We start from the raw sequence: 14,934 nt of genomic DNA, 5'->3' as shown, positions 1-14,934 counted from the left end.
GGAAGCCATGTGATTCTCTAGAGTAGGAGAGGGAGGAGAGTTTGGTGGTTGGCTGTGGTGTTGGAATTGGGATTGGAACTTGGATCTTTGGCCTGCACTTCTGGCTGCTGGAAAAGGGGCTGAAAAGCCTCTTTTCTTTTCTCTTGCTTTCTTGTTTTTCTTGCTGACTGGGGACTGGGGAGGTGTTTGGGGAAAGGGTGCTTTTTTCCTTCCCTGCCCCCATCCTAGTCTTCCCCCCTGAACCCCGAACTGGTTCGGAAATTGGGTGAGTTCGTTAAGTTCGTGTTCTGTGGAAATTTATGAACCATGAACCGAGCGGTTCGTTTTTTTTTCGTTCTGTGCCCATCTCTAGCTCTGACTCTTTGAAGCTTATACTCTGGAAATCAAGCTATCTTTAAGGTGATACGGGACACAAATCTTGCTCTTCTACTACAGACCAACACGGCTACCCATCTGAAACTATTTTTCTCTCGTTATCACGTATATCTTTCCATTTATCTAAAGCCCTGGCCCCAGACTTACCTGGGGCCTCATTTGTAGACAGCTCCCATCAGCCTCTTTGAAGCTGCATGGGCAGCCAAGTAAGTCTGAATGGCATGGCCAGCCAATCAACACCAAGCTGGCAGGGTTTGCAGGGGGTAAATTCCTGAGCCAATCAGGCCCCACCAACACTTGGCTTCAACCAGCTTCCCACCCATCCCTCTCTTGGCTCAGGGTTTGTTTTTTGGCACTTGGCATGGTTGAGGTTCATTCATCGAGTGGTTTCTGGGTTCTTCATCCAATTCTGGGGAGGATCTTTCGGCTTGTTTCGATTAACTTTGTCGCAACTTTATTAACTTTAGGTAGGGGCGGATTGGGGCATGGATCCTTTTGAGGGGAAACACAGTCTGTGAACAATGTTTCCCCATAACTAGGGACCCCCTTAAACATCCCTTGGGGTGATGCATGGTAGGAACATGCCCAGCTCAGAGGCTGTCAGGGCATGCTCACTCCCAGGTGATAGGGGACTCAGGTAGAGGTTTATGCACATGTGGAATCCCACTACTGTCATCCCACGGTTCCTCCCCTCAGCAGGCAGGTTGAGGGGCAAGGGGTCATTGCCTGACAGGTGGGTCAGCCGATGTTTAAAGCTGAGCCCCATACTGTGCCAAGGCTCCATACACTGTAATCCAATAAAGTTGTGGCCTTTTAAAGTCCAGTAAGTTGCCTCTGTGTCTTCTAGCACCCTGCTCCCACTTCCACCTGTAGAGCTGGTCCTTCAAATGCACCTACACAGAGGATTTGGGTGACATACATGTTTAAGTTGAATTGGTGATATATGGATGAATCTAAGAACTGGTTCAAAGGCGAATGATTAAATATCCTTTAGCAGGTATTTGGAGAGACTGGAGTTCCCAGAGCAAATCTGCAAGAGCTCTTATACTGCTTAGCAAAAATGTGCATTCATGACTTTCAGGATAAGCAGCAAAGAACAACCTGCAGTACAATAAGAAGCAATCTATTATCAACTGCTGTATTGTGATTTTTACTATGTGCTTGACTAAAAGAGAAAATATAACACTAGGGAAAAAAACCCCTGAAGAGTATTCATTTAAGACAGGTGATAGAATATCACATCAATTAACTCCATTTATTCATGGTCAAGTGTTCATTTTCATTGTATCTAACTAGGAGGAACACTTTGTAAAACTAATTTAGAATTCTGTATAGAACTGGTTCAAATATCTAGGCTTTCAGATTAATTGTTTTATGCGCTAAAAAGCCCAATAATTTCTGAATACATCGAAGAGATTTAGAATGAAATCCTTTATGTTTCCCTTCCTCACCAAGGTATTCACAACTCTGTATAGATTATTTTGGAAATTTACACACACCACAGAACATCTAGAGCAAATCTGTCCTGTGTAAGATGACAAAGTCATCTTGACAACAACAAAAAGAGCGCTTTCTCAAACAAGTTCATATAGGAGACTCAAATATAGTGCTACCTGACTAAATAAGACTTATGGCTGTACTAGGATCTTGGAGACCCAGATATGAATCCCCACTTTATCATGGAAAGTTGCTAGGTGATCTTGGGCCAGACACATATGTTCAGCCTGACCAACTATACAGGGTTGTTGTGATGATAGAATGGTGAAGAGGAGAACGATGTAAGCTGCTTTGGATCCCCACTGGGTAGAAAGATGGGATATAAATGCAATTAATAAATAAAAAGAATGACAAGGTATTTTTGGTCAAGGCACCTCATTTATAGAATATGTGTCCCCTTCACTCAGCACAAAGCCTGATGGACTTTTAACACCAGGCTAAGTATTTTTGTTTTTTCTCAAGAACTTTCAACCAGATGCCCCCACATGGGTGTTTTATTGTGTTGATTGTTGAACTGCTTTATTTGCTGGTTATTAGGCTGATTGTGTTTTATTTGTGTTTTTTCTATTAAGTTTTGATTTACTGTGATTTTTACTATTGCTTTTAAGTTTGTATCTCATTTATACATTTGGGAACTACTTTAAGCGATTTTGGAAAGTTGGTTGCATGTAAATACTTTAAACATGGCAGTCAAGACCTTGCTGCAGCAAAACACTTTGTACTGTACTGTATCATAAAATTGAGTTCTCTGCCACTGAGATCATAATCTGATTGCCACTTAAAAGCAGCACCCCTGAACAGTCAGGGGGGAAAGTGTTCTGCTGTAGCAGCTGCTCTAACTGCAGTATTAAGAGTGAACTGTGAGATGACTGGCAGCTGCCAAACAAGAAGCAATGCCTATCATCATGATGTGGTTACTGTTGTTTCCTCCACAAGTGTAAGAATAGCAGCCTGATCCCATTTGATCGGAGTGAAAACAATTTAAAGCAGTTGTGACTCAGGAATGAATCAGTGAGAAGACAGTAAAGGACTACTCAGTCATGTATGTTCTCAGCATGTGCCAAAAGCAATTAGAGGTCAGATGATTAGTGTAACGACCATTCCTTACCACAAAAATGCAAAAAGCTACATCTCACTGAAAATGGCAAACAGATTACAAATTTGAGAGTGTAGGAGATGGTCTTAAAAAACTGGCTGTAAGCATAGGAAATCTGTAATTATAAGAGCATTATTGGCAAGTCTTGTATCACCTGTAATTAGAAGTCACACTGGAATAATGGGAGCGGGGGACTGTGAAATGTGGCAAGCACAACTGGAAATATGGAACATCAATTGTAAAACACACACCACATTTCATATTTAAAACTTAAGAACTCATTAGCACAATTTAAATTACATGTAATGTTTAAATTTATTTTGGACAAACACATAAACTAAAACAGAAGGTATCTCAGACATAAAAACTCACATTTTTGCCATAAATGTTTCCAGAACTTGGTTGTCATCTGTTATTCCCAAAACTTCAGACATTCGGGCATATACCTACAAAAAAAATTCATAATAGTATCTTATCGTTCTATTTACAAAGCTTTTTTTTTTTTGTTACAAGGTCTAAGCAAGTAGGGAATTTTTTTGTCATACAGTTCTACTGTTCATACTAAATATGCACTAACTTTTAAGATTTGAACCATGGGCTGACAGTTTATGCAGAGCGCTTGGTGAAATACCTACCTATTGACATAATTAAGGACGTTCCAGAGAGGCAGTTGCATTAGTCTGTTAAAGTAAAATAAAACAGGAGGCTAGTGGCGCCTTAAAGACTAGCAAACTTTATTTTGGACTAATCCAGCATCAACTAGATGCATCTGAAGAAGTGAGCTCTGACTCATGAAAGGTCATGCTGGAATAAAAATTGTTAATCTTTAACAAACCACTGGAATTCTGCTTTATAATTTAAAAAGATCATCATTCCTTCCACTGGAATTCCACTGGAATTCTGCTTTATAATTAAGAAAGATCATCATTCCTTCTGCAGCAGCTTATGCTGATTACAAGCAAAATGAAATGATTGGAAGAAAACTACAAAAATACACATGTATGTTTACTCAGAAGTATGTTCCAGTTAGTTTAATGAGATTTACTTCCAGGACTACATCTTAATAGCACAGATATATAGTTCTAGATTGGGGCGGGGGGCATATATTAATTGCATGCTCTCAAACCTAGCTGCCCAGTTTCCTTTCATTCCACCATCTTCCATGTCCTCTATTAAAACCTCTCCCAAACTGAACACTGTAAACCACTAAAACAAACTGGTTTGTAATTCTGTGGGAAAGTCTGCTTGGTTTTAGATCTGAGAACATCCAAACTAAAAAAATTGCCCAACTCCCTCATGAATTGGCAATTATATTCTCAAATTTTAAACCCATTGCTCCATCTTAAAAATTAAAACTTTCAGAAACCTCAAATTTGTTTGTTTACACACGCTCTACTAATGAAGATTTCCTCTTCCTTTATTCTTGAGGATATGTCATATTACTATTTTTGCATCTGAGAAACTGATTCTCATTGCTATCTGTTTGTAATTATGAAGATTGGATGATGCCACAGGAGTGAATTATAAATATTTAATATAAATTAATATATCAGTCTTCCTTAAAATATTATATTAAACAGTTTACACAACCAGCATTCACAATGTGCACTTGGATAAAGAGCAAGGGTATTCTTACAACAGACTACAGGGTCACCAGTTTTGTATGTATGAAGTGCTGTCAAGTCACGGGCCACTTATGGTTTTGAGAAGGCAAGAGGCAAACAAAGGTGGTTTGCCATTGCCTGCCTCTGTATAGATACTAGAATGGGCATGAACTGGAATACGAACGAAAGTTCATGATGAACCAGGCCAGTTCGTGGTTCACAAACTGGTGGTTTGTCAGAACCCATGTCTGACGAACCGCCATGAACTTTAGGTTGGTTTGTTTGGTTTGTTTTTTGGTTTGCCACTGCAGATAGCCTGGTACCGTTCAATCAGTTTCCTATGCAACAGGGGATGGACTTCCTGCAGACCTTCTGCTGACCCAGAAGTGGCCTTCCGCTGGCCCGGAAGCGACCTTCTGCTGACCTGGAAGTGATGATTTGCTAACCGGGATGTGGCATTTTCATGAACCAGTTCGTGAACAGGGGCAGGTTTGTGAAAGTTTGTGGTTCATGAAATGCGACGAACCACGAACTGCATGGTTTGTTTGTTTTCCAGTTTGTGCCCATCTCTAATAGAGACCCCGGATTTCCTTGGTGGTTTCACAACCAAGTATTAACAAGGACCGACTCAGCTTAGCTTCTGAGATCTGACAAGATCAGGCTAGCCTAGGCTATCCATATCATGTTTTGGTATTACTTTATCCCACCCACTCCCCTCTTCAAAACAACCCTGAGAGGTAGGTTAGACTGAGTGAAGATTTCTAGCACAAGGTCATGCAGCAAGCTTCGCTGCTGAGTGGGATCTGAAACAGGAATCACTGAGTCCTAATTCAGCACTCCAGGCACTAGATCACACTAGCTTGCAGGATGTCAGACTTTAAATTGTCATTCATTTATTCACTGAGCAGAAAAACAGGAGGAATAAACAGGAAAATAAGTTTTTTAAAAAATAAAATATTTAAATAAATAATACAAACATACATTTATGAGAATAAAAATAAACTGTGATTATAGGTACTTAGGTAATTACTATGATAGCTAAAACAGGACCATTGAATTCAGAGAGCATATACTTTCTATTAGTTGTTGGAATTAACAAACCATAGATCTGCTTATGTATTCCCTGTGGAAGCTGGTTGAGCAACTGTCAGCAGACAGAAAACTGAAAAGGATGAATGATAATTCTTAAGAGTCATACTTAACATTTCACTTTCAAGAGTGCCGCACACAACTTGTTAACTAAACATTAAATAGTGATAATCTTGTCTTTCTATTGCATGCATTCAGAAAAGTTCCAAATTTGCAATCTGGAGGTAATTCCATAGTCCTTATATTCAAGAAATACTTGACAAGGCTTTAAATAACCAAGAAGACTTTATCAAGAGGAACAGAAAGGATGCCTTGTCTAACAATGACAAGTAAGAGTTAACTAGTTCTTATACAAAAACTTGATCCCAGAAAAAGATTTCACTGTAACTATTTTGCATTCCTTTGTTCTTGTGATGGATTGCACAGGAACTGTTCAGACTGAATACCATTGTATATAACACATACCTCCAAAATTATAATCCCTTTTCAGTTTTTTTGCATAATATATCCCAGAAAGTATCCACAACCCATACAAAAACCAGAAGGGAAAAAAAATAAGAAACAGAGTAAAATGTACTATATTAGCATTTTGTTCTATTGTCAATTAGCATTCAGATCAGGGTTTAACAAATAAAACAGTGGGAGAGCTGTCAAACTGAACAAAGAACATTCCTTTAATCCTCAGATATTCTTATAGCGCTTACTACTCCTTTTATCATGCGTTAGCTTTGATTCCTATTATACCATCAGGATCTGTGTCAACACTTGTCCCTAGAGATTTCCTTCAACTACTACAATCTGACAGCTAAGCTTGAGCGCTAAACAGGATCATTACCTCTTAAATCTACTTATCTGAATCACTGAATAAGTAAATTGAAAAGCTCATTAACAGCAACAATCTGATTTGTTTTCACATGTGACAGAGTCATTCTAAGGAGCTGTATGGATAACATAGTGGTGAGAGTGCAGAATGCAAGGCAAAAGCGCTTCAAATTAAAACAGCTATGAAACAAAGTGAAAGCTTGGTATGTTCTAAACCTATTCAGTGTGTTGCATGGAACATTTTTGGAACTGTTTGAAACTCCAATATTATACTACTGTGTTCAAAAATATATGCTCAGTATTGTACAATTGTTTCTGCACCTACAGACAAAACATAAGGTATTGGGAATTGTTTCTGCTTGCTCCACCCCTCATTGCAGCCGATCGCCCTGTGATGGAAGTACTTGTACTAATGTCTATATTCACACTCCCCAACACAAAGAAATTACCCTGGAAACATGGGAGTTACAGGTCATGAATCTGGCACCTATACACACAATCCTCCTGCACACATGAAACTTCGAACATGGGAATGATTGCTCCAGTCAGGGACAGCATTACCTTAATAAATCAAATATATCATCAGTGGATAGCAAAAAACTTCAACAGCTGCCTCAAGGAAGCAACCACCCCATCTTGCCTTATTCGTGCTATAAAAACTTCTAGACTAATGTAAATCATAAAAATATTCTTTTTTAAAAAAATCATTTTTGTATCTACTCTTTTCCACCCAGGTCCTCTGATTATTTTTAGATTATAGAGGCTTCAGGAAAGAAAACAGTCTATTATTGCTGAAGTAATCAAAAGGCTATTTGCTACCACATGAAAAAGAAACAGGGCGATGTACATACAACTTCAGAGACAAAATTGCAGAAAATGGTGTATTTCAATTTAATTGTGGGTCAAGAAAACATGTTATGACCATTATAGAAATTAAAGTTTCACTACTACATTGTTCATCTAAACCTTTGCACCCCTGATGCGTTTAGCTTAGAAACAAAAGCTAATTATGTCAATCCTTAAAATGTGATCAGTATTATAAAACTGGGAAACAGAGAATGAGGGTTCCGAAAGGTTGTATGGATATATAATGGCAGCCAGAGAAATTCAATAACAGCTCTGTATGGAATGTACTCAGAATCACCGCATGAACAAATTAAACTAGAACAATGAATCCTTCACACTGTGCAAATAAGAAAATACAAGAAAATGTTGATTCTCTGTGTTTCATACAGGTTGTGATAATGAATTAAGATTCTGCGTATAAAAGCTTCACTCTATTACAGTGAAGGTAATATTTGGAGGCCCCGCACAATTTTTTAAGATCTTACTTCTTGAACTTTCTTCAGGTTTGGCTGCAGAAAATCAGCACTAAAATAGACACAACATTACAGCATTGTCATCCAATAATGTAGAACAGTCATATATTTACTCTTTGTAACACAACTAGAATGGTGGACATTTGACATCTTGCATTTCAGATGAAAACTCTCGGACCCATAAAGGCTCACTTGATATTAATGCACTATGCTGATGGCAGCAGCCCCTTTCAAATAGAAGTCAGTGAGGGCTATTCTCAGTTTCAACTATGCCAATCCTGAGAATGGTCACCACTAGCATTGCCAAAACTGGCTCAACTATATGGGGAACTGCTACATACAAACTAGTGAAAAAAAATCCTAAGTGGCTCAACTTTTGAACAGTTGAATCAGGCCCAAAGGTCAAGCTAGCAGAGCAGGGGGTCATGCAAAGGAAAGATCATGAGTATGCATAGACGCAAGGGTCAGTCCCCAGCAAATATCCTTGAGTTGTACGGGATAAAGTAAACAGAACTCCCTCTGAAACAGGTGAGAGAATACAGAACCTGTTTTATCACGCCAAAGGCTGGGACCAGCAGGGGCAGCAGAACCCTCATTCCACAGAATACGTGAGTGCATGCCAATATTTTCTCGCTTGGCTGGCTGCTAGTTACTCATATGGAGTGGGGAAAAAAGAAGCTGGATTCACTAAGTGGGGAAGATCTCCCATATTTGAGTGGAGCTGCTGCCCTAGTTGCAAATGGAGCAAGTTGGGACGGCTTCCTCATTTGATTGGGAACCGTGAAAGAAATAGAAGAATTGAGTGATGTTGGGGGAAAGGCTCAAGCTCCCCATCTCTGCTCACCCCCACCATCAAATTAGCCAGCCCTTTAGGTGGTAGTTAATTTCTGTATCTTTGGTATGTTACACTTCTGCCTAGCAGCATGGCCAAGGGACTGAAGAGCCATTCTTCTCCACAGGATGACCTCTGCAGCCACCACTTGCTTGTAGCTTTGAAATTTGGGGACGACGAAGGTGGGCTGCTTCAAATAGCAGAATAGGGCTCCAATCCTTAGAGCCCCCACAAGTTGTCCACCCCACCAGCTGTGAGCAGAGAGCACAGGTGAGTTTCAGGAAGATCACCGCCCAAGGAACGAAAATGAAGAGAACTATATCTGCATGCTGACCTTCTTTGCTCCCTACTCACACTTGGATGGTTCACATTTACCCATGAATTGTGAGTACTCTCTATATCTGTTTTTCTGCAACAGCCATTCCATCCTTACCTGTTACAACATGGAGAACGCCTTTAAACTGGCCCCCACATAGGGTTACCAGTCTCCTGCTGGGGACGGGAGTTTCCCTGCTCCCACCCTCCGCTTACCTGGCCGACAGGGGGAAAGGTGGGGAAATGTGCCACCCAGGGCACGCTCCCGGGCAGCGTGGTGTGCACCCATGCTCTGCAGTGGGCAGATCTGGGCCCCAAATGGGCCGAATCAGGCCTGTTTGGGGCCTAAATTGGCCTGCTGTGAAGCGTGGGAGCACTGCCAGGAGGGCCCTGGAGCACTTCTGCGCTTCACAGTGGGCCAATTTAGGCCCCAAACAGGCACAATTTGGGCCCAAATGGGCCAAAGTCAGCCCACTGTGGAGCTCGGGAGCGCTCCCAGGGGAGCACAAGGCCATGCACAATGACATCACTCCCAGAAGTGATGTCATTGAGCAGTCCCAGGAGTGCGCATGCTCAAAGACCTCCACAAAGGTGAGTGCCAGGCCTCCAGCCTCTTGCCCAGCGGGTGAGGGGACCTGGCAACCCTACCCCCACATTATCACTGAAACATTTAGGTTTTGACTGAAATGAACAGTACATTGTATATCATAGAAAGCAAAATCAGAACTGACTTATTGGAGCTTCAAAAAGGTAACCAATCTTTAAGGGAGAAAATGGTTAGTGGAATGTTTAGGAAATTTGTCATGCATGTGTCCTCTCAATCCAGGAATCTTAGCAAGGCCGACCCACATTTAGAAGTTTCTGTACATGGCCTGTACATATCTTTTTTTTTTTGCCTGTACATATCTGATGCGCTCTCTCACATACAGAAAGTATTTAGCAGGAAGAACTCCAGCAGGTAACACCTGGCACTTCTGGTGCTTCTGTACCTTACAAACACTGCCTAACAGACAGTCATACTGTCAGTTTTAGCACAGCTCACTGTGTGGCATGCACGTGCTTGTGATTTCAGGCAATCTCTTCCTCACTAATCATCTGCTTGGCAAGAAAGCCTTCATGTTCAGACAACAGACATGCAGCCTGCTGCTGCCTGTGAGATCTCTGGATTGGGGCCTCAGCATTTAAGTTATATATCAGAATGCTTTTTGCACATTTATATCAGAGCCTTAGGGGAAGGTGGAAGATACACCGCAGCTAATACCAGCAATTTGAACACTACTCTTTGGCAGGCCAGAAATAAGATAATTGTTCAACATAGGCTGGCTCTTTTGAACTAGTGGAAGCATCGCCTGTAATTATAGACATCTGTCATTGCTAGCCACTCAGTAGTAATCCTGACATCAGTATACAACTATAACACTAAACTGCCTCCAGGCATAGTAATGGAGGCCAGATACAGAAGGCGGGCAATCATCTGCTTCATCCAAACTATCTGTCAAAGGTTCCCAACCACAAATAGCTCTTACATTTTGTATCCTTAGGATAATATGTTGATTTATTTTATATCCTCTAATATTTACAGTCTGGGCCATCTAGTAAAATAAAGAAACAAACCTTATGGCTAATAGAAGCAGCCACTATTTGACACTGTCTTAGAAGATCAGAACACTCCAAAGATAAACATTGTTCACCATTTGGAACATGTTCAATTACAATAATAAAAAGCACTAATCATTTCAGTGCAACCAAACCACACTAGTAAAAAGATTATGAAGAAATTTACCTTTCAGATCATCCAGTCTCTTTTACAAAGCCATGCAGGAACCAGAGTGCCGTGCTTCTGACATGTTTTATGTCACCGTATTCGGTTGAATAATGAAGGTTTAATATTTGCAAGTCATGTGTAAATAAGATGCATTATTCATTCTAGTCATCAAATCGATTTAAGTGTTTACCAGGAACAATACATTTTCCAAAATTTAAGTTAGATGTATCATCACAAAACAGCAATTGAAGAACAGAACAAAAAAAGGCTAGCTGTGGGCTTAAGCTAATTAAGAACAAACAGCCTTATAAGGCTTATAATCTGTTATTAACAAAACCAAGACAGCTCATACCAAAAACATAGCTCGTACCAAAGAGAAACTATTAATTATTAGACAGACTGTTAGCTTACAAGTGAGATGCATTTTAAAAACCTCCTTTAAAATACAATTGCTAAATGCCTTACAGTGCTGTAACGTGAGACAGGTTCAAATCTTATTACTTCACTGAAATTAAAACCTAAGTTTTAATACTGTTCAAGTCGAACAACGATTCCACACTTTATTGCTTTTGAAATCCCTTGATGATCATAGGAAAAAATGCCCTCGAGAAAAAAAGACTCGGTTTTCGATAAACAGAAAATACAGTTTGCACTCTTAGCCTCTTTGTCATCACAAAAAAAGGATTTAATGCCAATTCTTAAAAAAAAAAGACTTTTTTCACAAAATGTGCACCTTGTGTGCCATTTGTAAAATCAGTTCACTTTCTTTTATTTATTACTGCAGTGCGGCAAGGCAATAAAGCAGCTACCGATAGCTAATAAATTACATGCCTTTTAAAACAATTCTCTAGCTACAAAAACTTGTAACTACAAAGGTTTACATTTACATGGTACATCATGTGAAATGTCTATATTTATGTCCGATTAACCACTTTACTAAAAACTAACCTTTTTTTTTTTAGTTGCTGAAGGCAAATCCAAGGTTATATCTAAGTGTAAACCATACACACATCCGTACAAAATGTTAAATATTTGTGTTCTGGCCATTCTAAAAGCACTATGTGACTGTTTAATCCATTCCCCACATTTGATATTAATGTATTTATCAAGATTCACCAAGGTGTTTTTTTAAAAGCAAAGTTGTCCTTCAACCTCCCTTGGACAGAAAAAAAACCCCACATTAATTTTTCAGCTGCGCTTCCCATAATGCCATGTCATTCTGTAGATACACTGTAGATACATAGCCTGATTCTGAAAGGTTTCTCATAATCATTGAAATATACATTTCCATTATATGCACACAAAACATTACACCTCTTTTTAATTAGGCACATACATAATTTCCTAAGAAAGTACTTGGGGGTTGAAATACAACCTTATCGTACTATCTGTACAGCCACAGAAAACAACTCAAGTATTTATCTATTTTAAAAAAACTTATATAACTTTGCACCCTGTTGAAACCCCGTATGTACTCAAGAAGTATTTTAATCCCAGTGCATATTTCTATAAGCATGCATATATGGGATTATCTGCGCTAAACTATTTACATACAACTATTCCTTACTATTTTATTGGTGCCTAACTTTTGCTTAAGCATCCTATAACTCTCGCCTTATAAGAAACATTAAGACCATACAGTTACACAATTTGCGACTATTATAGCAATTCCAGGAATTTAATCAAGTTATTAACTCTCTTTCTTAAGGATTACTTCTTTAAAGGCTATTTTGCCACAATAGTTTTTAAAAAGAATACAAAATGGCCTCAACAAGTCCATACTGTCCAAAAAACAACACTCAGAAAAATAGCATACATTTTAACAATATATTGAAAGGTGTAATGTTAAGATACTGTTGTGGTGGCTCTGGAATACACTAACACAACGGTGCCCCTTTCTCTACCAGTCATCCTAAAATTCTCATGCTTTAACATAATTTCAGGAATTCTGTATGACAAAGGTAATACAAAAGCAATGTCCTTCCTAAGGAACTTATGAAGAAATCAAGTGACCAAATTAAATAATAAACACAGAGAGTCTTATGGCTTTTATTCCATGCAATTACATAAGGATAGGGAACACAGACAAGAAGTAACTAAGGAAGCACACCAAGTACTGGAATGCACATAACTAGGGAAGTGCGCTTCAGGTTTCTGATTCGGGAAAAATACCTGAATCGGACCCAATCTGTAAAGATTCAGAATTTCCGAATCAGGGCCAGCATGATTTAGGAAATTCTGAATCAAAGCTTTCTGAAATCCTGAAAGCTTTTGGAATCCTGAATCCAAAGCTTTCTGAAGCATTCATAATGCTTCAGAAAGCTTCAAGCCTGAGCTTAAAAGGGCCCCTTTCCTGCTGCTTGCTATACATCCCCCCCAATCCCCAGCCCCCACTTACCTTGGCCCTGCTGCTGGTGGTGGAAGCAGCGTCGGCCCTCCTGTGGAGGAAGCGGAGAAAGCCCTTCCTGCCCCTCAAATGGCTGCCACAGTGGCCATTTGAGGGGCAGGAAGGCCGGAGGACGCAGTGTGGTGGCAGAGGAGCCAGCTCTGGGCCGTCCCGGCCTCACGCGGGCCGCAACAGAGGGGCTAGCTCCGGGCCGTCCTGGCCTCGCACGAGCTGCGGCGGCAGAGGAGCCGGCTCCAGGGCGTCCCAGCCTCTCGCGGATTGCAGTAGCCTCGCTGTTGTCCCGCCACCCAGCTGATCACTCTCTCCCTCTCCCTGCCGGCCAGGCAAGGGGTGGAGATGGAGGGTTGCCCCAGGGGAAGTGGGAGTGGGTTGCTCCCCGTCACTTCAGTATGTTCCTAATCTTTACATACATACCGAAGCGAGTAAATACCAGAATTCCGAAGCAGCTTGCCACTTCGGAATTCTGGTATTTCCGAATTTTTTTCCTGCTTCAGGTAAACCCGACTGGAGGGGAAAATAGCATGGTGGTGAGTGGGAATAGAGGGAAAGAGCAAGAACCCATGGCCAGAGTACAAAGAAAGAGAGAAAATGATGTTTATATTCCATTTTTCTCCTGGGTCAGGGGCCCAAAGCAACTTTTCTCACCATCCCCCCTCATCCACTTAATCCCCACAAGAACCTGTGAGGGTAAGTTAGGCTGAGACACTGTGATGGGCACAAGGTCACCTGGTGGACTTCCATGGTCTAGCAAGGGATTCAAACCTGGTCACCCCAGGTTCTAGCCCAATAGCTTAACCACTATACCATGCCAGCCAGAGCCATGAAACTAATTCCAGGAGCCCAAGATGACTTTAGACTTCTTCTTTTTTTTTTCAGCAGTGCGGTAAATGGATACAATGTAAGATCCTCCCAGCTTTTCCACTGGCAAAAGAGGATGGAGGATCCCCTTTTAACTACCCAAAAAGTTATATTGGGGGAGCCTGGGATGTATGTCAAAAAAAGACACTGAGATAGGTGCTACAGCGAAGAGCAAAATCATGCAAAACTGAATAAAAAACTAAGAAAGTGAGACGATTGTCTAAAACAATTGGCAATATGGCACGACAGTCAGTATTTCTGCTACTTAATTATTTGTTATCTATTCATGTTTTTTTAAATAATTATAGGAATGTATTGTCGAAGGCTTTCACGGCCGGAGAACGATGGTTGTTGTGGGTTTTCCAGGCTGTATTGCCGTGGTCTTGGCATTGTAGTTCCTGACGTTTCGCCAGCAGCTGTGGCTGGCATCTTCAGAGGTGTAGCACCAAAAGACAGAGATCTCTCAGTGTCACAGTGTGGAAAAGATGTTGGCAGGTCATTTATATCTACTCAGGAGGGGTGGGGCTGAGTCATCCTGTAAGTTTCCCAGGGTGTGGAATGCTAATGGCGGGAGGCTTCACTGTATCAGGATACAGTGAAGCCTCCCGCCATTAGCATTCCAGGATATCAGGATACAGTGAAGCCTCCTGCCATTAGCATTCCACACCCTGGGAAACTCTTACAGGATGACTCAGCTCAACCCCACCCCTCCTGAGTAGATATAAATGACCTGCCAACATCTTTTCCACACTGTGACACTGAGATCTCTCTGTCTTTTGGTGGTACACCTCTGAAGATGCCAGCCACAGCTGCTGGTGAAACGTCAGGAACTGCAATGCCAAGACCATGGCAATATAGCCCGGAAAACCCACAACAACCAACAATTATAGGAATGTGGAACCACAAAAGGGAAAGGATTAGGTCTGCAAACATTTAAATTAGCAGGAAAGCCCCC

At 40.8% G+C, this 14,934-nt stretch overlaps 1 protein-coding gene across 1 annotated transcript in view; it reads right to left on the bottom strand.

Moving 5' to 3' along the window:
• RANBP17 (RAN binding protein 17) overlaps nucleotides 1-14,934 on the bottom strand; it is a 249,739-nt gene that overhangs the window by 109,477 nt on the left and 125,328 nt on the right. Inside the window, exon 15 of the mRNA XM_054994554.1 lies at nucleotides 3,341-3,414. Within this exon, the coding sequence (XP_054850529.1) occupies nucleotides 3,341-3,414 (74 nt within the window). The remainder of the gene's footprint in view (nucleotides 1-3,340; nucleotides 3,415-14,934) is intronic.

Source organism: Eublepharis macularius, chromosome 1 (assembly GCF_028583425.1).
Source record: "Eublepharis macularius isolate TG4126 chromosome 1, MPM_Emac_v1.0, whole genome shotgun sequence".
Taxonomy (NCBI): domain Eukaryota; kingdom Metazoa; phylum Chordata; class Lepidosauria; order Squamata; family Eublepharidae; genus Eublepharis; species Eublepharis macularius.
The sequence above is the reverse complement of the archived record's forward strand: the minus strand, read 5'-3'. Positions and strand labels throughout refer to the sequence as shown.